Here is a 22,342-nt window from a genome sequence, read left to right on the forward strand (position 1 = left end):
TCCCCTTTGCAGTGATTGCCTGGTTGCAGATGTGACCCTGCGTGGGCTTCTCCGTGGTGCGACTAACCCTTCGCTGAAGGAACAGCCTTCCATGCAGCCTCTTAGCACAAGGAAAGGAACAAGACCGCAATATAAAGTCTAACCTTTACAGCTGAGCTGATTGCACCCTGTTTCACAACAGTAAGTCCTCAGATTGCCACCATTATCGGGCAGCAGCAGAGACTGGGACGAGTGAAATACAGGGGTGGGGAGGGTGGACTGGGAGGATGGAGGCATGAAAAGTAAAGGGAAAGCAGCATGAGCTTTAGGATAAACTTCCTCTTCCTCTTACATTGCCTGCAGCCCTGGTCCACTGTAGTTTTGTTAAGTTTTATTCCGTGGGTTTGTTTGCATGTTTGACTGGCATTAGTTCCTTGTTCTTGAGTGAACTCCCAGCTCTGCAGGCAGTAGCAGTGGTGCCTGCTGATAGAGGCAGTCAGGGATGCCTCCATCCCTGTGGACTACAGACCGCCCCCCCCCCCCCCCCCCCGTCCTGGCAGTATGACTTGAACTTTGCTGGGCAGTACCCCAGCCCCGCACTTGTAACTTTTTCCACTCAGCCCTGCCAGGGTAGTTACCTTTCTGGGCTGACTGTTGCCCCAGCTGTTGCTAAACAAGGGAGCATTTACTGCTTCCTCCTTCAGACTTACATCCGGTCGTGGTTAATGTGACTCAGTCCATATTTCATTTGGTAAGAAAAACAGGGGGGAAGGGAGAAGGCTTCCAAGCTACATTACTTAAATTATTGCTGCAATCTCTATTGCAGCCTTTTAGAGGCTCGTATTTAAGGGTCCTGAATGAGCATGCTGTATCTAGTAATGGATGTAAAGAAGTCATTAGAGGTGAAAGTCACCAGATGCAAATTGATGTTTTTAATGGTTGAAACCCTCGATCAGTGCTACTTTTGCTGGGAACTCTCTGGTCCTTGCATTCACCTGCATTTCAGTCTTCTCTGAGACAGCTTTGCTGTACCTGAAGGCATGCAGCCTGTTCCGCTTCCCACTTTTCAGAAAACCTTTTCAAATGAGAATACTGCAACTGCTATAAAGTAAAAAAAATGGAAAATGTCATAGCAAAAAATGCATGTGAACTGAATTGAAGATTAAAAATTAAGGCCTGTCAATACACAGCATGGTCCTGGGGACAGGGGAGGTGAACAGAGGAGTAGGCTTGCCACCGCACCTCGTGAACTAGCCTGCTATTCTGCTTCAGGCTAGCAGCAGCCAGGCAATGAGGTACTTACCAGCCTGACTTCAAAGGAAAACATTCCCTCCAGATGCATATTTTCTGGTGGAAGGCTGTTAGAAAGTGATGTACAGCTAGACAAAAGTGACTAGGAGAGCCACTGGAATAAATGCAAGGGACAGTTCTGTTGCTGGAATTTTCAGTATATTACACCTAAGTACAGTGAGATGCTAATGTGATGACTTTGATCTAAAGAAATCCAGGGAAGCAAGCTGCACATACTGACAGGAACTGCATAGGAACTGGGGAATATGAAGACACTAGACCAAAGCAGTTTTTAAGACCCTCAAGTTTTACCACTCAAACTTCACAGAAGACTAGCTCCAGGGGTGACATATCCACCTTTCACCTGCGTATCACAGTTGAGCCAACATAGATAGTTGTCTATTACAACATAGATAGCAAGTCTATTGCAATTAATGATGGAGAAAAGTGTAAGAAGAAAAACTGGACCGTTCTTTCTAGCCATGTGGTTAATGATTTATTTTTATATTGGTGCAATTAGTCTTGGCATTGCCCAGTTTCTTAGCCTCGTTCAGTTGCAACATCCTTACTGTTTACTGTTACACTTTCCCGTATGTCACCAGGGATGCTTGATTCCAAGGTAATGTTTTAACAGACTAGCACTTCCTCCCTCCTTCAAAGTTACATTTTGTCCCTCTTTTCTTTTCTATGCATGCTCCTTTTGCACTGTTTGTCCGTGACTCAGACCATTTTAGGAGCTGTGAGGCACCAGCCATGCTCCCGTCCCAGCCTCTCCTGCACGCTGCAGTGCTTGCACTCGCAGCCCTTCAGGCCCTTGCCTCCGACACCTTCATTGCAGCCGTCTATGAGCACGCGGTCATCCTGCCAGATGCCACTGATGAGCCTGTTTCTCCCGACGAAGCTTTGGCCCTGATGAACAGAAACATGGATGTCTTGGAAGGAGCCATCAAGGAAGCCACCCAGCAGGTACTAGGTGTATTGTGAGCGTTGCTAATGTTTTCTTCTCCCACTGTCCCTCCTGGTTATCTGCTGATGGGTGAATTCTTAACGGAGCCTGTTGTGTCAGGGCGCCCACATCATTGTGACTCCTGAAGATGGCATTTACGGCTGGCTTTTCACGAGAGAAACCATCTACCCCTACCTGGAGGATATCCCTGATCCAGCGGTGAACTGGATTCCTTGCACCGACCCCACAAGGTGATTTCTTCTGCAGTGATTGATGTGGTTCCAAGCCAGTGTCTCATGCAGTCATGAGCTGCTCCCAGTAAACACCTAAGGACTGCTAATGCTTTTGACATGACAGTAAGTTTCAATTAAAGTTACATATGAAGATAAATCACATGCTAAAATATATAACATGTCCCTGACTAATTGACAAGGGAACCCTGTTAATAAAAACAACTTGGTTTTTGAATTAGACACTCAAAAGAGAAATTCAAACAATATACAAATTTGGGTTACTGAATGTAGAGGAAACATCTTTTTTTGCACTTGGAAAAGCTTTGGTGCCAGAATATGCTTCTTCTCATTCTGCTTTCAGGTTTTTTCACTCTATTTTGAATAGAACTGATTGTAAATTTTTAATGCTAGTTTTTATTTGTTTTGTTGGTTTGTTTGTGTTTTTACAAATGCAATGTTCAAACAAAAGCACACATACCGTTTTTGTTGACAGCCAAGAACTAGTTTCTGAGTGGCTAATAACAGAGGTGATGAGGTCAGTAGTCAAAATCCAAACTTTTCAGTGATACAGACCCAGAAACTTTTAATCTTAGTTTTTCACAGTTAAGATAGGATGAAGTAGGAATTGCTAAAGTCTCTGTGCTGTAGAACATGACCTGTCATTCAAGCATCATATTCCAGCAGGGACAAGCTAACCTATAATTGAGTGCTGGACTTCAGATCCATACAGCATGCAGTAAGTGCTCAGCCATGGCACTACAGCTGTGGTCTGCCTTTTTCACCACAGCTTGCTGCACCTGCCCGACAGTGATGTGCTTACTGCATGTTACTACATCTGCAAGGATGTAATTCCTCAACGGTCCCAAGGGGAGGATTCACAATGGGGAGAAGTGCAGGATGTGCAACTTTTTACTGAGACAAAAGCAGCTGAAATATACAGTCAGTGAATGGGGGGTGTGGGGTGGCAGCATGTCTAAGCAGGTCTTTATTCCAGTTAGTTTTTGTGAAGGTGATCTATGTGTCTCTTCACTGTTCTAAATCAGCATTTTCATTAGCCGGCTTGTGGGAACATAATGTCTGCCATCACAGCCTGGGATCACCTATTCCTTGGTGCTATATGTGTATTTTGCATGATGGCCCTCCTCTATGGCCCATGCACACATTGCAAAGCCATATGCATCACCACCTTACAGGAGGGGTATGTCTGCTCTCTTTCAGGCCTGGTATGGGTGCCTCAGAGGTGCTGCCAGTTTATGGCACGTGGCCTGTCACTTCTTGAACTGAGTATCCCACTATTGTTCATGCCATGGCTAGGGGACTGTGTGCACCCATCCGTGGGAGGAAATTAATTGCCTTGACTGCATAAGCTGTACTATTCCACAGCTCAACGCTGCTTGGTGTGTCGAGAGCCCAGAGCTATATACCTCAGGTGCTGTTATGCCAGACGCTAAGGTGTTCTCCGGTGTGACACCAAGTTATTCTTTTCCTCTGCCCAGCAATTCCTCTCCTTCCCTTTCCCAGCCCTAGGGTTATCTGCTTGCTGCAGAGCGTGTTCTGGGTGCGGAGGGGTGCTGGCGGGCAGCCCAGGGGCAGCATGGCCCTCTGACACCAATGGGAGGGCTCCAGGACCTACCCCAAGGTGCAGGAAGCAACCTGAGAGAGTGCTGCAGCAACTTTGTGTATCTGCCCGCCCTGCTGTGACTGCAGCATCGGAGGTGCTGCCCATGTGCCCTCAGCACTCTGGTGATGGACACCACTGGCGGTACAGATATTTACAGATATATATACATATATTTATATATAAACAGATATACAGATATAGGGTTTATTTGTTTGTTTTTTCTTTTCCCTAAAATGCATTAGATTTGGTCCAGCACCAGTGCAGGAACGCCTCAGCTGCATGGCCAGGAATAACTCCATCTATGTGGCTGCAAACATTGGGGACAAGAAGCCGTGTAACTCCAGTGATCCTGGCTGCCCAAGTGATGGTCGCTATCAGTACAATACTGATGTCGTCTTTGACCCAGAGGGGAAACTAGTGGCTCGTTACCACAAGGTAAAGTGGCCTTGGAAAGTCAGGAGCTATTTTTCCACAACTTCTAAATTGTGTCAGTTTGGCAAGAGAATTATGTGCCAGTCATTGTCCCACAGCAGATTTTTGCTTCTGTTTATAATTTAAAAGAATCTCTCTCTTGCTGTGAAGTGTTGACTCCAAATTTGCATTTGCTGTCATGTTTCTCAAAACAAGACTAGAATGAAAAATGATTTCTCAGGTCCAGTTTAGTGGCTTATGTGTTTGGTTGACTTTCTCAGCTTGTTAACACCCTATTACTGGAAATCCTGCTGCTTAAGCAGCTTTAGGTTTCAGTGCCAAGTTTTCAAGAGACTAGCCCTTCCCATTCCAGGATTTTAAAATGTTCATCTGCATCTTATCTTAGGTGAGTAGTCTGATTCAAGGAAGACAGGCTCTTTCCTATATTTTTTTCCCGATTATGATTCAGCACAGTTTTTGCATAGCAGGATTTATCATGGAAAAAACCCATGGACCTAAGTCAGGTGTAAAAAGAGATGAGAGCATTGAAACATTTGCACCCAATGAAAGTATCTTCTTTCAGTTTTATGTGCCTACCTGCAAACTTTGTTAAAGTTGTTTGGCGGCCATGTGCCAGATACCATGCCTATGTGGCCAGACTGAAGTCAGTTGTTTATTTAATGTTCTTCAGGCCCAGGATTTCACCTGGTTCTTCCCAGATTATGCCAAGATACTTCTTTGTGAGCAGACCGAGTGAGGGGGACACTAATAGGCTGGTCCCTTGTGTGCCAGCCTGGCATGGCCCAGGGGTTGAGTTACAAGTTCGGTAAACTTGAACCTCTTTCCTGGCTCGGTGCACATGTTTATTGTCCAGGCCACCTGGAGATTAAAGAATTCTTTTAGTAAACATGAAAGTGAAGGAAGAAGGAAAATGCTGGAAAGCTGAGAATGTTGCAAACTTAGATTATTCTCTTTGCTGAGATCATCTACCTTTCCCCCATCACCACAGCCTTTGTTTTCCTCTCTGCTTTGCAGTCTCCCAGTACTGTCTTGTGCTTCCTGCTGGTGCTTCGTGCTTCCGGTCCTGTACGTCTCCAACCAAGGTTGCCAATCCTGTCTCTTGGCACCAGATCCTCCGTGCTCCTCTTCCATTACTTCTCTTCTGTGTGTCTTTCAGGTCACCAGAATTATAATCTAGGTGGGGAGAGTGGAGATGATATTTTTATGGGGGTTGCAGGTGGCTGTCACTAACAAACCTGCAGATAGCTGGTGGCTTTCCTAGCTATATGCCAGGACAATATGTCTCCCGATAGCCACCTTTTGGGCACTACGCTGATCATAACAATTTTAGCCTGACTTCCCACATGTGAAGGCTTCAAACACAGGTCAAAATACTTCTCCAGTCATTCTGAACAGTTTTAGGGAGTAACTCCAGGATATTCCAGTGCCTTTAACTGGTTTCTCTTTTTTTCCTTCCCCTACAGTATAACCTCTTTATGTCAGAAACTCAGTTTAATTACCCCAAAGAGCCAGAAGCCATCACCTTTGAGACCCCCTTTGGGAAGTTTGGCATTTTCACTTGCTTCGACATCCTTTTCCGTGAGCCTGCCGTGGTCCTGGTGAGTGAGTTGCAGGTGGACACCGTGCTCTTCCCGACAGCTTGGATGAACGTCCTGCCGTTTCTGACTGCAGTTGAGTTTCACTCTGCCTGGGCTATGGGCATGGGTGTCAATTTACTTTCAGCAAATACTCACAACATCAGCTTGGCAATGACAGGTAATTAATTCTTACTCTGACTGAAAAATATTTTCTGAAAAAAACTGAAAAATAACCATGAATCTTTATTCCCTGTTCTGCAACGTGATTTTGCAGAGGAATACGATGTGTTTATCTGCAAGGTGAAGAGTCTAGTTACCAAATTTTAAACCCAACAAAACCTGTTCCTACTGGTGCCATACAAGGCACAGCAAAACTTGTGGTGTTTTCCTTTCTTCACTCTAGCTTCTTAGGATTTTCTTTTGTTTCTTTTAATGCCTCTAAACAACTAGTAAGTTACTACCCCTCATACCTGAGTAGAAACTTCTGAAACTTAGGCTCTTTTCCTCTCCACCTCTAAGTCCGTGACTGAATGCCACACTGTAAATATACTTGTAAATTGCATACATGTCTCCATTTATTCTAGTCGAATGAAAGACTTAGTTGTAGCTATATTTGACACAGTTGTGTTAAAAAAACAAATTTTCAGACCTGTTTCACTAACATTGCTAAGAAGCCTGAGTTTTATAAGAGCATAGCACTGATTTTCTAGAGCTTAGCTCATGGTATAATATATTTCAGCTAGACCAGTATCTTCACTGAGCTGTGAAACCACAGTATTGGCTTGAGGCTTCTCATTTGAAATGACTGACAGGCCACTGCTTGTTGTCCATTTTAGGTGGCTTTTCAGCAGTGATGGGTATGACAGATCTTTGATTTCCCTCTGTTGCTTGGCGCTGGTCAGGCGTGAATTCCCTATGTAGGGGCAAGTCCTCAGCCAGTGTGAAATGGGGCTGGACAGCTGTTATCTCCTGTGTTCACCAGAATGGTCCTGTGATACTTGCCTGTGTTGTGTTTTGGATGGTCTCAATTGGTAAATGGTCCTTTTACATTGAGTAGCCGAGAAGAAAGGAATTCTTAACTGACTCTGTTGTGTACAGGAGAAAAGAGAACTGGGGACACCATAAACACAACCATAACATAACATCCTCTGCCTTTGGCTATACTGAGCAAACCTCACGCAGGGAAATAAATGCTATCTTTTGCCAAAACATGAGCTCTGTGTAGTGCGTTGCTAACGATCACCTTTGGTGAGACTAAAATTTCTGTAACATTTATAAAATAGTGGATAAGCTAGCAGTAGGGACAATTAAAAGCACAATATGAATTTTTTTAATTCTTTTTGGACTGACTATTGTACTCTCCTCAGGGAGTGGTATTTATGCACCAGACGGAGCCAGAACATACTACTACAATATGAAAAGTGGGGATGGTCACCTCCTTATTGCTGAGCTAGATTCGCACCCTCGCCTTTCTCCTGCCTCCTCACCTGCTGTCAGCTGGAGCTCATATGCTTTGAGCGTCAAAAGATTCTCACTGAACGACCGTGATTTCAGTGGACTCATCTTCCATGACCGGTTCACTTTCACTGAGCTCACTAAGCCTGAGGGGAATCTCACCGTTTGCCAGAAAGACCTCTGCTGTCACTTGAGCTACAAGATGGCGGGGAAACGAGAAGATGAAGTTTATGTGCTGGGTGGTTTTGATGGGCTTCATGTTGTTGAAGGACAATACTATTTGCAGGTAATGATTCTTTGGAGGGGGATTACTTATTTTAGGAAACTTTACAGGGAGAAACCTTCAGCTCTGTGTGGGAAAAAGACAGTGACTTTCTCGTATGCTGGAGTCCTGGTGTCCTATTTGTTAGCGATGGGAAGTAGTTGCTGAAACTTCCAAGCCTGCTTACCTTTAAGTCCAACAAATACAGTGGAGAGTATCTAAACCTCTTTTAAGATCCCAGAGTGCACTCACTGCCTTTTTAGGCATGCAATATTGGCTGAATTTAGGTCCTCTTTTGTGATTATCTGCAGTAAGTGTTCTGAATCATCACTGTAATCTTCATCAAACAGTTCCTGTTAAAAAATCAATTTATCATATCTATCTTTATGAGTTGCTTTGATAATTTAGAGTCATAGAGATGTTAACTTTTTGTCATTACCCAAATCATAGCAATGTAATTTACAGAAATTGCATATGACTTCCACAGGAAAAATCCACTCTTCCTCTCTTTCAATCAAATGTTTGAGAAGACAGTGAGTTACATTCTGGTTGAATTTGCTTAAAGCCATATTAGAAAACATTCTTTGCCTTCCTGATTTAGTTATTGTGCCCAGCATGTGTGTGCCAGATTATTCTTTTTTTAGTTACTTCTGTCTGTCGGCGTGGCCTTTGTTTATCAGCTGGTACAGACTCCCGTATATGGGGGGAGGTCTTAGCCAGAAAACAGCTCATCCAATACATTTAAGAAGGCAGCTTGAATAAATTCAGTTCTTGGTGAACTCACTTGAAAAATTTATTTCAGTGATTGTGGAAGCAGCACATCGTCTCTACTAATACTGAATTTTCTAGAGGACAGGAATTTTTACTCTTCCTTTTTCCCTCAGTAGTTTTTTCATTCCCTCAGAACGTGCTGAGAGAATTTTGTTCTTTACTTCTCAGCTTATTTGTATTTCAACACAAAACCATACTTGCTGATGAATAATACTTCTGATGTTTGCAAATATGCTTCTTCTGTCTCCCAATACCTGACACATAGAAAAATTCTATCACCTGACAGCAAAACCAGCCAACATCCTTTGAATCTTCACAGGAGTGTTAGCCCTATTTCATATGTCTTCATGATGTACATAAATATTTATCAGCAGGATAAAAGAGCTCTTACGGACAAAAGGAAAACATTGCCGTTCCTACTTGCCTTTATGTACTGCAGCCACTAACACAAAACTCTAACAAAGGATGCTAACTTCATCACTTAGACATATATTCACCAGGGTTTGCATAGAGGACATCAGATTCAGATTTCCCATGGACTGCCAGGCTGTCAAATGAATTGTCGTTAGCAACGTGTACAAATACCAGTGAGAGAACCTGTGAATACAGTTGAACAACGTACCCATGAGGAGGACTGTGTTTCATGTGTCTAAAATTTCCATTCACAGACTTTTCTTACTAAGACATGTGGGAAAGGAACCTTCAAACAGGAAAACTGGCAATTGGAAGAATTACTGGAAGTGACAGGACTGGGTTTTAGGGATGAAATAAATTGCTCTGGCAGAATTTTACATCAGAAACAGGTTATTTCTAACTACTAAGGCAATGGAGGTCTGGAATACCCCCAGTCAGATCAAGGGGTGAAAAAATAAGCTACAACTAAAAAGAAGTTGCTTAAAGATTATGAAAGAGATCCTGTGATAGTCATGTGCTCTGACACACACTAGCTTTGATGACACAAGACTTTCCTACCAGAGTATTTCTGTCTTCCTAAATATGTTGTTGTCTTCTCCTCCCTGCAGATATGCACGCTGCTCAAGTGCAAGAGCATGGACCGGAACACATGCGGGCAGCCCGTGGAGACGGCTCAGACCAAGTTTGAGATGTTCTCCCTCAGCGGCACGTTTGGCACCAATTACGTCTTTCCAGAAGTCTTGTACAGCGGGGTGCAGCTGGCCCCCAGGGAGTTCGAGGTAATGGGACACCCTGGAGCTGTGTCATGCTAGGTTCTAAGTTCTCCGCAGGTGATGGGATAAATTCTCTCAAAACAGCCAATAGTGAATAATCAAATCTATTAAATACCTTCTAATGAAGTGACTGTTCTCAGTAAGAGATATGTTCTAGGTACCTTCTTCCTATTTTATCACATTTTTCTGAGCTCTTAGCATGTTTGTATGGGTACTGCTCTAATCATGTCCTTCTCTTACCTTTTTCAATTAGGTATTGAATGATGGGTGCTTGATAAGTAAGACAAGACCAACAAGACCAGTTGTCACTGTGACACTTTTTGGACGGTGGTATGAAAAAGATCATCTGAAACAAGACCCACAACCATCAGCTTCCCCATGATATTACCGTAACTGAAGCTGTACACTATTAATGTTGTATCCAAATGAGATACAGCATCCTCTACTACAACAATCCCATCTATGTTTCTTATTTATAGTTTCACAAGCTTCTTATCAATGTACTTAGTTTAGTAATAACACAGCAATATTATTTTATTGCTACCATTTATTGAGAAGTATCTATCTTTATATGATAAAATTAGTAATCTTTTATTAGTGCAAAAAAACAGTTGTAGTTCTCTCTCTGTTTTCTGGATTTTTATTTTTATAGCCCTCAAAAATGCTGTATTGTGGGCCAGAGGATACATTCTTATTAAAATAGCATATTTTATAATTGCAGATTATTATGAGACCAGTAAATAAACAGTGAAAGGTATGATTTGTGGCAGCTCTGTGCAAAAAAGCTCAGCAATGCTTTGCCTCTGATACAACTACTTATGCTGACCTATGCAAGTCTGCTCTTTTACCCCACTTATACAATTTTTTTCTATTTGTGTTGCTTTGGTTTTATTGCCATTATGCCATTTCTCCATGTCATGTGGCACATGTGTTTTTCTGATTGACTGGATACCAAGCAAAAATGAATTCCAAATTAAATATAAGAATAAATGCAGTTTATTATAATACAATATAATAAAGGAAAATAGCATGCCATATGATAAAAGGAAACAGTACTGGTTATTATGCACAATATGATAAAAGCAATAGGAGGGAAGCATCAAATCATTACTGCAAAGCGTTACAGAGACTAAGAAAAGGACACATCACCAATTACCACCTTAACGCCATTCCAGGTCCACACTCTGGCTGCGAAGCCTCACTGCAGCTGGTGCCAGGAGTCTCTTGGTAACTGGGAAAATTCCTACATGTTGCGTCCACCCGTAGGTGAGGCTCCTGCCCAGTCCCAGACCTTGCTCGCCTTTATCCTCAGTGAAAAACAAAAATAGTTTACACACCTAGTGTATGTAAACTTGTAAGTTTAGGCTAAGTGCAGGCATGCAGTATCTCATGATTCATAAGGTTCACACATGCCAGGGACATTGGCAGACACCCAAGCGTGGTGGAGTTACTGACGTGACACAGCTGCACACAATATTTATGTGTGGATGGTCCTGCTCATATCTTGCTTGTTCAGGGGGCTCAGGACAAACACCACCTGCTCGTTAAAGTTGTCCTTGAGCTTCCTGAGCTCACCGTCCAAGTTGAATGATTCCTAATTGAAGACAAATACTTTTTCATAAGCAGTAATCAATTTAATAATTTTCAACACAACATGGCAACACAAAATAGTGCATCATGGAGACTGAGCAAGGACTCCAATCAAAGAACCAACCCTGAAACAAAACCTGCCACCACTTCTTGGTCAGAACCCAACATGAATTATCATTTGATTGAAATCTCTGTTGAAGCAAAACTTCGAACTGAAATATTTTGCTTGCCAGTTCTAAACATCAGCTTGTCAACACCTGCTGGCTGCACTCACTGGATGCTTTTCAGTGCTGAACTGTTTGCAGCCAGTAAAGATATCACTGAGTGGCCTTGTATCATATAGCAGCTCTTCCTCCCATCTTCTTGATTTCTTTCTGGTCATATAACACCAACGTATGTGAAATAAGGCTTTTCCTTTGCTTCTTCATGATAATGCTGGGTGGTGCTGCCCTGCAAATGAATTTGCTGTAGGGATTAGGGGGTTCAGATTTCTACTTAAGACCAGCTACTCCTGGTGAGAAGACACTCTTGACATCTTTGCTTCCTCTTCTCCCCCAGCAACCTGTGCTTTGTTGCTGCTGCCGGACCCTAGTGACCTTCCTTCAGCATATCAGCGTATAAAGATGTGCATGTTTGTGGCTGTGTCTTTAAGAGTAGTCAGAAACTGCTGTTAGTTTAATTTATCTTTCCTTTTCCCCACACTGGCACCATTCCTGGTCTCAGTGCTCTCATGGTGTTGTCAAGATCCTCAGTCCCATGTACCTCTGTTATGGAACTGGTGAGATGCTGGGAGTGCAAATACTATCCCAACTCCAGCACTGATTATGCATGATGTCACCATATGACCTTTTCTGTTTTCAAATGTAAATAGGTACTCACATGTGACATTAGCATCATGTCTAACACAACAATATTTATCAAAAGCCCCAGAGAATGTACTCTGACTCATGGAAGATCAACTTCACTGCTGCGAGAGCTACGCATTCTTAAAACCTTGTTCACTGTTGGGAGTCAGTTACTGTCTGACTGCAGACTGACCGCAGTACGGCGAGGCATTATCCAGTGTGATCCTCTTCCCATGGGTACAGACTCAGTGCAGACACTGTACTTGTTCCCTGGGAACCTGGTGGGTGATACTGCAACTCTCTCAGGGAAAGGATCTGGCTTTAAGGGAGGCTATGGCATGGAAGGTCTGCTCTTGCAATGCAGAAGGGCTCCAGCAGGAATGCAGAGCCAGTCTCAGAGCTGAGGCGCGGCTCCTTCAGGTTTGTTCACTGCTGATACTAGTCCTCTGGCTGAGGGAATGTGTGTGCAAGTAGTGTGTGATCCCAGCCCTGAATCTGGTGAGTATCTTGAATTCAGGATTCAGTTCAAGGCTATTGTACTTTAGGTATATTTGCATGTTGAGTATTTTCCTATAGAAGACTGGCATAAGCCATCATGACACTAAACTCTTTTTGCTACAAAGATTGTGTAACATATATCGTTGTGAAATGTGTTATTGTGTCAAGTGAGTCAAGCATACAGAACGTAATCTGATGCAAATCTACCCATTATCCACATAGCAACTCAGTCTGCATAAAGACAAGCCTGTGTGTAACCACCGATAACAATTCATACTTCTCTGAAGGAAATGCAGTAAAAAAGCGTTTCGTTACCTGACAGCTGACCTCAGAACCAAAGAAGGTAAGAAACCTGGGCAACTAGATACAAGTGGTTTTTGTGCATGTGCAGCTATAGTTTCAAGATTTCTGCTGGAGTGATCCGTAGACATAAGAAAGCAGGTTGCAATATGTGAGATTTAGAAATTGCGGCTCCCATTCACGATGCTTTTCCAACGAACACCTTTGGGGACAAAAGATCTTTAGAGCTCAGCTACTGTGTGGTGTGCTGAACAGGTTTGCTCCTGGCAGCCCCCTGCAATGAGGAGCAGCCCCCAAAGGCCCTGCAACTCTGAGCTGGTGCTATGCTGAGCTGGGGTGGCCCAGGCAGTGCCCATGCGGCAGCACCAAGCTGGGGAAGGGCTGCCTGCCTCCTGCAGCCCGTGCCCTCGGCTTTGGGCAGGAATGTGGCTGTGCTGGTCTGTGCAGAGATTTCACAAATTCTGGCTTGTTTTCCTGCTGTGACCTGGGCTTGCCTTGAACTGCGTTACTACAGCCATGCCACACCTGAATCATTATTTGCAGATCTGGCAGGTGATGTGTTTCTTCAGCTGCAGCACAGCGGTGACTTCGCCATGACTTCTCTGCCAGTGGTGTAAGGCAGAATTGCTCAATGCTGGCAGCTCTCTTGCCTTTGACACTTGTGAGACTTTCCAGGCAGGGTGAGACTTTCCGGGCAGGGTGAGACTTTCCGGGCAGGGTGATTGCATCCCCAGGTGTTGGCTTTCTGCCACTCTGGGGAATTCCCAGGTTTCATGCAAGACTTTCCCTTTTAAGGCCCCCATCTTTGCTTGCCCCTGACATCTCCTTGGGTGACTTGGTTGCTCCAGCCATGGGTCTTCCTAAAGCCTATGCCTCTGCTGTGCTTTTGGTGCTGCCTGCTCTGGAAGCCTGTGACCTGGCATATGAGTACAGCATGGTCTTAGAATCATAGAATCACTGAAGTGCCAGTTTCTCCTGAGGAGGCCTTGATGATGATGGAGAAAAATAAAACTTCTGGGTGAAAGTGCATAGCGAAGAGGAAGATACTGTCAGGATGAAGAATATTTTCTTTGGTTTTTACTGTGTGGTAAACGTTTAGCCAGGTCATGTCCCTTCACCCTTATAGACACTCCACAAGTTCTAACAAAGGTTTTTTTATGAAGCACCTGAAACTATATCAGGTATATTCTATTTCCAAAATACTATGCAAAAATTGCTTTCCATGAGAAAAAAACCTGCTTTGTATGGGTATGAGTGATTTCAAATGGCTTATTGTGCATAAAGTGACTTTTGTAACAAAAACAGTAAAAACCCCCAAACTGTTGTTTTAATTCTTTCTCACAAAAAAGCAAGGATGTTAGCCCTAGGCAAAGAGATCAGCACAGTTCAAGGGTTAGTTTATACAGCGATATGAGCCTGGGAGGGAGGACACTCTCAGGGCAGCTGCTACAACTATAGTAATCCATTGGCCAAAGGCAGGAGGCACGGCAGGACTGCATGCCTCATACACATAGGTGGATCAGCTGCACTCTGAGGCATGAGGGCTGTACTTCATGCAGGTGATCTGCCTTCAGCACTGGCTAAATTTTTAATTGATCCAGCCACATGCAGTAAGGTTATATGGAATAGTGTGCCCTGACCAGGGGAGTCTGGGTTCACCTCGAGATGGGTTTGGAAGCGCCTCTTCCGCAGAGCTCCTTGTAGATCAGCATTGCTTCTGACACGCTCTCTTAGCCTTTTGTTCACCTGTTATTTACAGCATTTCAAACTGGAAACCAGGTCCAATTCCTAGAAACGTTTCTTTGACTTCTTACTATAAATAAACATCCTGATTGTTGGCAGAACGATACTGCACCTTTACAGATTACTCAACAGAAGATTATTTCCAAAGCAAATTTATTAGCCTTTACTCCTCCTATTTCTACCCGGGTTTTAATCCCTCTGTTCAAACCAGGAGCTGTGAGGCACCAGCCATGCTCCCGTCCCAGCCTCTCCTGCACGCTGCAGTGCTTGCACTCGCAGCCCTTCAGGCCCTTGCCTCCGACACCTTCATTGCAGCCGTCTATGAGCACGCGGTCATCCTGCCAGATGTCACTGATGAGCCTGTTTCTCCCGACGAAGCTTTGGCCCTGATGAACAGAAACATGGATGTCTTGGAAGGAGCCATCAAGGAAGCCACCCAGCAGGTACTAGGTGTATTGTGAGCGTTGCTAATGTTTTCTTCTCCCACTGTCCCTCCTGGTTATCTGCTGATGGGTGAATTCTTAACGGAGCCTGTTGTGTCAGGGCGCCCACATCATTGTGACTCCTGAAGATGGCATTTACGGCTGGCTTTTCACGAGAGAAACCATCTACCCCTACCTGGAGGATATCCCTGATCCAGCGGTGAACTGGATTCCTTGCACCGACCCCACAAGGTGATTTCTTCTGCAGTGATTGATGTGGTTCCAAGCCAGTGTCTCATGCAGTCATGAGCTGCTCCCAATAAACACCTAAGGACTGCTAAATTTTTTATTCTATTAGAAATCCCAAGTGTCATAGAATGAGATGCATCAAAAAGAACTCTTAATTAAATGGGATGGGAATATGTAAGGGAAAAGTATTGCGACAGTCCCACTTTAAAAGTTGCAAAAAGAGGAAAATGAGGAAATTCTGGGCAAAATCAGTTTTTTTAAAACATGTAAACTTTATCATTTCAGATCAATTGTGAAAATCTTCTGTAAGTATAAGCTAGTTTATTATCATGTCAGATGCACAGATTACACAAAGTGCTTCAGCCCTCGGCTCATTTGGCTGGGTCATTTCTAAACCAAGTTGCACAGAATATTTATCTAGAACCGAAAGAAGCCTGACTTTTAGAAATCCAGCCACTAACAGTCTGCTGTATTACACAGGGCTGCTCTAAATGTTTGCCAGCAGGGGACACAAGAGGGCCAAGTTCGGGTCTAAGCTAAGGGGATTTTTATTCCCTTCTGAGGCTTTGCGAAGCTGGTTTTCAGGGGTCTTAAGTTCTGTAAATGCTGTGGCCACATTTTACTAAAGGCTTATGAGCACCGAGTCTTAACAAAGGCTAAAATAGTCTTTTGGAAACAAGGCTTGGATCTGGCTGAAAAAATATTTTAATGTTATTTTACGTTTATGCCAGTATACCATTTTATTCTCTCCCTTGTTTTCTGAAGCTGTCCATATCATTGTATGTGTCTTAGCTGGGTATTATATCCACGCAGAAAATAACGTAACATTGTTAAGGGCGTGGGAAATAGGAACACAGGGAGACCATTTTTTAAAGATAAAAGAGACCAGCAATTAAAAAAATATGCTATGAACAGAGAAGAAAATGAACAGAAACTATGATTTGATCTAGCCCTTTTTCAGGACCTGGAGATTTGCACTCAGAATAGTAATTTTGAATGCATTTCTTCAATATCTGAACTTAAACTTGTAAAATTATTTGGGTTTTTTTCTTTCACCAAAAATGCATTAGATATGGTCCAGCACCAGTGCAGGAACGCCTCAGCTGCATGGCCAGGAATAACTCCATCTATGTGGTTGCAAACATTGGGGACAAGAAGCCGTGTAACTCCAGTGATCCTGGCTGCCCAAGTGATGGTCGCTATCAGTACAATACTGATGTCGTCTTTGACCCAGAGGGGAAACTAGTGGCTCGTTACCACAAGGTAAGGAGGCCCTTCAGCATCAGCATTATCAGTATATTTTTTATCTCTGGTACCGATTTCAGCTGGTTTATACAATAATTTTACATTACTGTAGAGTGTCAACCATTCCAGGATGTTCTAATGCAAGGTTCTTATGGCTAGAAGGAAAAGCAGGCAAGTGTTTGTTTGATCAGGCATTAATCCCAGGAGCACTGCAGCCGCAGAGCGCATGCTAGATACCAAACACCTATGGGCTACATTTATGATAGTAAATGGGAAATAATCAGTGACAATATTTTCCATACTCATAAATATTAGCTGGTCCTCGGTACAGTTTTATCCAAGCCAGATAATGCATTTTCAGGGGATACCTTGGCAAGGTTTAGCAGTTAGTATTGACTAGACATCACTTCCAGGAGGCAGCTGGGGCACAGCCACCCTGTTTCACAGAGAGAGAGGGTTGGCTGGATGGATGCAAACCCACTGTGTTGGTCAGCTTAAGTATCTCAACACCCAGCTTTGCCTTAAAGCCTAAAAGTAGCTGTTCATAATCTTGCCTTATTTTTGGTTTCTGAGATGCCATTTTCTTCACCTGCAGTACAATCTGTTTAGAAGAGAAACTCAGTTTAATTACCCCAAAGAGCCAGAAGCCATCACCTTTGAGACCCCCTTTGGGAAGTTTGGCATTTTCACTTGCTTTGACATCCTTTTCCGTGAGCCTGCCGTGGTCCTGGTGAGTGAGTTGCAGGTGGACACCGTGCTCTTCCCGACAGCTTGGATGAACGTCCTGCCGTTTCTGACTGCGGTTGAGTTTCACTCTGCCTGGGCTATGGGCATGGGTGTCAATTTACTTTCAGCAAATACTCACAACACCAACTTTGCAATGACAGGTGAGTTGCATTTGGGAAAAGGGAAATGGTCTTCAGAGTATTGAATTCAGAAGCAGATAGAAATGTTTTACAAATAGTGAAGTCTCTGGAAAATAGTATTTCATTCAGACAAAATATCCTCTTGATGTTGTATTGAATGTAGCAAACAGCTTCAGGCAAGAAAATGTTGAAGGTACTGGGAAAGGTAAAATTAGAAAGTCCATGACATGAAATTTTGATGATTTAAAAGTGAAAATTTATTTCAAAAATAGGACAAATTTTGACCTAAATTTTCCTCCTCTTGTTTAGAAGCACCATTTTTTGTTTAAAAGTCAATCAACAGTCAAATGGAGAAAAAATGTTTTAAACAGCACTTAATAACCTAAAACCAAAAGGAGGATTCCTCTTTTATACTGAATAAAACATTTTCAGGTTTCTGTGGCTGCTGAAGAATTAAAGAAAATTTATGTTTTTGTTTGATATGAATATTAACTGCCATTTTTCCCCCTGTAAACTGAGAAAACATTGCTGTAGCTGATGTAACTCTCCCCTGAAACCAAAGTGAAGGCTGCAAAGGAACGTTTTTGCCCGCCTTAAATAGATTGAGCTGAGTTTAGGCAACAGCCCTGTGTTTCCTTCCATGAAACATAATTACCCCCATGGTTTCCTTCTTTGGCAAATATGCCACTCTTAGTGCCCTGATTTATATTTAAATGAACCTAAGTTCTAAAAAAAAAAAAAGATGGTCACGTGTCAAATTGCCATTTAAGGCTCAGATTCAGGATCCAGGAAAGCATAAAACCTGTGAAGTTTAGGACATGTTTTTAAACTCTGATGGGTATTTTAGTGGGTCTGTGCTTTAAAATTCTTCCAATGTTCTCCGTAACATGGTGACTGAAAATAGCATCACCGACAAAGCCCTCCAGTTTGGCATGGAGGGCGGCTGGCCTCCCTGCTAAGCCGTGCCCCAGGGTGCCAGCTGATGGAGGGCTGGTGGGTGTCCTTGGCAGGCAGTGGGCTGTTCACGCCAGAAGGACCGGCCGCCTACCATTACGACAGCGAGACTGAGGAAGGACGTCTCCTGCTAGCAGAACTGAGCGCACGCCCCCGTCTTTCCCCCACCTACCCCCCTACCATCAACTGGAGCTCATATGCCACAAGCATCAAGAAATTTCCAGAAGAAAAAGACACTTTTCTGGGAGCTGTCCGGAGGGATATATTCACTTTCAGTGAACTCAGGCTCAAAGCTGGAAATCACACAGTTTGCCAAGGAGACCTCTGCTGTCATTTGGTCTATCAGATGTCAAACAAGAGCAAAGATGAAGTTTATGTCCTGGGTGCATTTGATGGGCTTCACGGTTCTCTCATAAAATACCATTGGCAGGTAATTGGTTTTGTAGGGGTGTGTGGTTTGTATATACCTACATCCTAACCACCCCAAAGCACTTGTCCATTAACTGCATCATGAGAACTTTTCTTGCTATCAAATCCAGCTCTTGACTGTTGAAAGCTTAGCGGTGTTTTGCCTTTCTGTATCCTCCTCCCTGCAGATATGCACGCTGCTCAAGTGCAAGAGCACGGACCGGAACACATGCGGGCAGCCCGTGGAGACGGCTCAGACCAAGTTTGAGATGTTCTCCCTCAGCGGCACGTTTGGCACCAATTACGTCTTTCCAGAAGTCTTGTACAGCGGGGTGCAGCTGGCCCCTGGGGAGTTTGAGGTAATGGGACACCCTGGATCTGTTTGACACAAGGTTTTCTAGACTGTGGTGCTGGACACTGGTATAGCAGCAAAGTCGTATCCAAGAACCACATTCTTTGGTTCTGCAGACCATAACTCAAGGGGACATTGAAATGCATGGACTGAATTAATCCTTACTGATGAGAACATATAAATGCTAAGGTCAAGAATCTCTTCAATGTTTTCTTTAGCAAATACGCCTTTTGACTTCAGGTCCAAAGTCTATAAATAGAAGCTTTCAAGGAGTTATTTTGTACAGGTCTCTGCTGATGGGCATTTTAAGAGACAAAGAAATCAAATACTCTGAGAAATTGTCCAAGCAAGAAAAATTACTATTGAGTATCATGCATGAGCAGAGATCCTATGCAGTTAAAAATGTTAAAAGGGATTTTTGCAGGGTTTGTAGGGTTTATTGTTTTTTATTTGAAACTTCATAATATATTTTTGCTAAAATATGTTTTCATTCATAAACCTTAGTTTATAACATATTTATAGATTCATAAATCTTAGATTTAGATAAGAGGCTAGATGAAATAATAATTTATTTGGAAGAGGTATTTAATAACTTACAAGAGACAATGAAGACAGTGAAAAAGACTTGATAATTTTTAGGGGAAACAAGAGTGACTTTTTTAAAAGGTAGAGAATGGAAAAGCATTGCTCATCCTACATACTTGTTTCGAATGGCACTTCTGTAAAAGCATATAGATCAAAGTATTTAATGGTATGCTAAAATATGATCATGGTCTAATTTAAAAAAAATGTTTTACATTTTCTTAAGAAAATACACGCTTTTTTTTTGTCACAAAGGCTCTTAAATGTTGCAGGTGTTCACAGTCTATGAACAACACTGATTTCAAATTGGTCTAGAGAATGTAATTAAGAAAAGCAACATATGGCCAGTAGCTTGAAATTCTCTACTTATATCTGGAAATCCTTTTGGCATCTACAAATCAAAAAACTTTTCAAATTACTGTCCTAGATATGTATATAACCTTCATTGACATGCATGAGTAACTAATGAGAACCTTACAAATCAGTTATTCTCACTCTTACCTTCTTATGATATTGAGAAAATGTTTTGGGTTTTTTTTCCAAAGATAAAGCTGGAAGAAGCTTTAAAGACCCTCAGGTCCAAGGAAATGTAGAAAGCTATGGCAAAGCCAGAGACAGTTCTGGTTTGTTTCATTCTCAAGATTGTCTTTTAAAAGAGCTGCATCAAAATATTCAACATCTAAGACCTATCCTTTCTGTACCATGCAATATTGCAACTCTGTAAGCTGACTATTGGTGCCATTCTTTCTCTTTTCAACTAGGTGCTATGTGATGGACGTTTGAAAAGTAAGCATGGCACATCGAAACCACTCATAACAGTGACCCTTTTTGGAAGGCTTTACGAAAAGGACCTGCCACACCCTCTGCGAACCTCCCAGTAATGTAACTCCTTAGGTGTTACACACCCACCATAGACAGGAGGTGAATTTCCTGCAGTGATCCACCTCCTCATGAACCATTGCAGTTATCCTGTATCATTCCTGTTCTGCAATCTTGCACTTCTGCTCAGCAGCCATGGTGGTTGGGTTTATTTAGGGGAAAGCGATGTGTTTCACCTTGTGATGTATAATAGCACTTGAACCACTGCAATTATTTTTTTGCATGAATGCTCTGTCACATGAAATCCTTAATTATAAATGTTTCCCCCAAATATATCATGTAGATTGCCAGAATAACACTAGAAAGAAGGTTGATACTGAAATGTGTGAAATGTGAAGTTTGCCAGTTTGCTGCAGAAAAAAAAAATCTTCCCCAAGGAAGCTTTTGTCCCTTTTGCCCCTTCCTGTTTTTCAGACTGTAGGACCACTAAGTGTCTGTGTTTCTTAGCCCTTACACATCAATCAATAGGGCCTTCCTAATACTCGGTGGGCCTTGGCTCCATTCTGACCAAAGGACTGTACAATGAAGAGAAACCCAAATTTAAAGTGGTTTTAGGTACAGCCTTAGAGAGAGAAGGTGGCCCTCCACAACCCACACAGGCGCTGAGTTTGGCTGAGCCCCATAAAGCATCTTCAGTTCTGTAATTTCTCTGAGCTTCCACCACTTTGTGCATTGGAGATGTATGCAGTGTCTAATGCATTTCAGATCAGATTTAACCATATAAACATAGCATGCCAACACTTTCTTCTGGGTATTTGGAAAATGTCTTCAAAACTGTGAAAACATAGGAAATAGGTAATGTTGTAGTACCTGAAACATGTACTACCATGTAGTGTGAGACGGGCATTATTTGGGACTTCTATAATGATAAATGCGAATGTAAAACCTGGCAGTCCTGGGTCTGATTTCTATCGTGTTCTGCAGCAAATGGGCCTCATTTGCACCACATGTGCTTTGGAGTGGTCCCTGACTCAGTGCTTGTCACACAGACTTTTGCGTCTACAGCCTTCCACATCACTGGCTTACAGCCTGCACCATGCTTAGCACTGAGCTGTGCTAAATGTGGCATGTAAGGAACACTCTGTGGCTTCCCCACAACCACCACCCACCACCCCCAGCCCAATGTATGTTGTCCAAAAGATGCTAAAATCACATAATTTCTGTTTTCCTATGTGCTGCTGCTGCTCAGCAACAACTTCGGAGGCTCCTTCCGGGACATGTTTCATCCTGGAAAGAAAACAGCTGAGCTTGTGTGCAGGGGAGGGACTGTACCGCGTGGGAGCAGTTATTCAAGAAAGGCAGGGCCTCCAGGCTGTGCTTGCTGGTGCCTTGTCCAGCACCTCACTTTTCTCACCTGACTTCTTGTAATCCAGACTAGTCTTCCATCAGAGAGGGCTTTGGTCAAGAGGATTTCTGACCAACCTGTGGCAGTACTAATTCCATGTGACTGTTTTGTGTGTATGGGGTCCAGAATTTCAAGAGGCAGATGGCCACACTGAAGGATGAGAGCTAAGCCTGCTTCCCGAGCCAGTCCAGTAGCCTCCAGGAGCCCCTCGTCCATAATGGGCAATGGTTTGGGAAGGGCAAACGAAACTGAACACGCTGGTTATGAAGGTCTGCAGTGTCCCCCTATTGACTGTGCGGGTCTGTTGATTT

The 22,342-nt window shown here is 43.1% G+C and overlaps 2 protein-coding genes across 3 annotated transcripts; both read left to right on the top strand.

Moving 5' to 3' along the window:
• On the top strand, nucleotides 1–10,803 carry LOC130151073 (pantetheinase-like). Of its 2 annotated transcripts, none has more exons than XM_056342772.1 (8): nucleotides 1–180; nucleotides 1,994–2,235; nucleotides 2,336–2,466; nucleotides 4,312–4,504; nucleotides 5,965–6,256; nucleotides 7,446–7,819; nucleotides 9,589–9,759; nucleotides 10,007–10,803. In XM_056342772.1, exons 2-8 carry the CDS (start codon nucleotides 2,023–2,025, stop codon nucleotides 10,133–10,135), a joined length of 1,503 nt encoding a protein of 500 aa, XP_056198747.1. In that variant the 5' UTR covers nucleotides 1–180; nucleotides 1,994–2,022; the 3' UTR covers nucleotides 10,136–10,803. The 2 variants fall into 2 exon arrangements, with proteins under 2 accessions (XP_056198747.1, XP_056198745.1); XM_056342770.1 differs by having other exon boundaries at nucleotides 2,004–2,235.
• A 2,105-nt stretch (nucleotides 10,804–12,908) lies between these two features.
• LOC130151074 (pantetheinase-like) lies at nucleotides 12,909–21,578 on the top strand. The gene is made up of 8 exons (XM_056342773.1): nucleotides 12,909–13,029; nucleotides 14,941–15,172; nucleotides 15,273–15,403; nucleotides 16,471–16,663; nucleotides 17,241–17,532; nucleotides 18,522–18,895; nucleotides 19,062–19,232; nucleotides 20,569–21,578. Exons 2-8 carry the CDS (start codon nucleotides 14,960–14,962, stop codon nucleotides 20,686–20,688), a joined length of 1,494 nt encoding a protein of 497 aa, XP_056198748.1. The 5' UTR covers nucleotides 12,909–13,029; nucleotides 14,941–14,959; the 3' UTR covers nucleotides 20,689–21,578.
• Nucleotides 21,579–22,342: the final 764 nt, after the last annotated feature.

The sequence above is a fragment of the Falco biarmicus genome, chromosome 6 (assembly GCF_023638135.1).
Source record: "Falco biarmicus isolate bFalBia1 chromosome 6, bFalBia1.pri, whole genome shotgun sequence".
Lineage (NCBI taxonomy): Eukaryota > Metazoa > Chordata > Aves > Falconiformes > Falconidae > Falco > Falco biarmicus.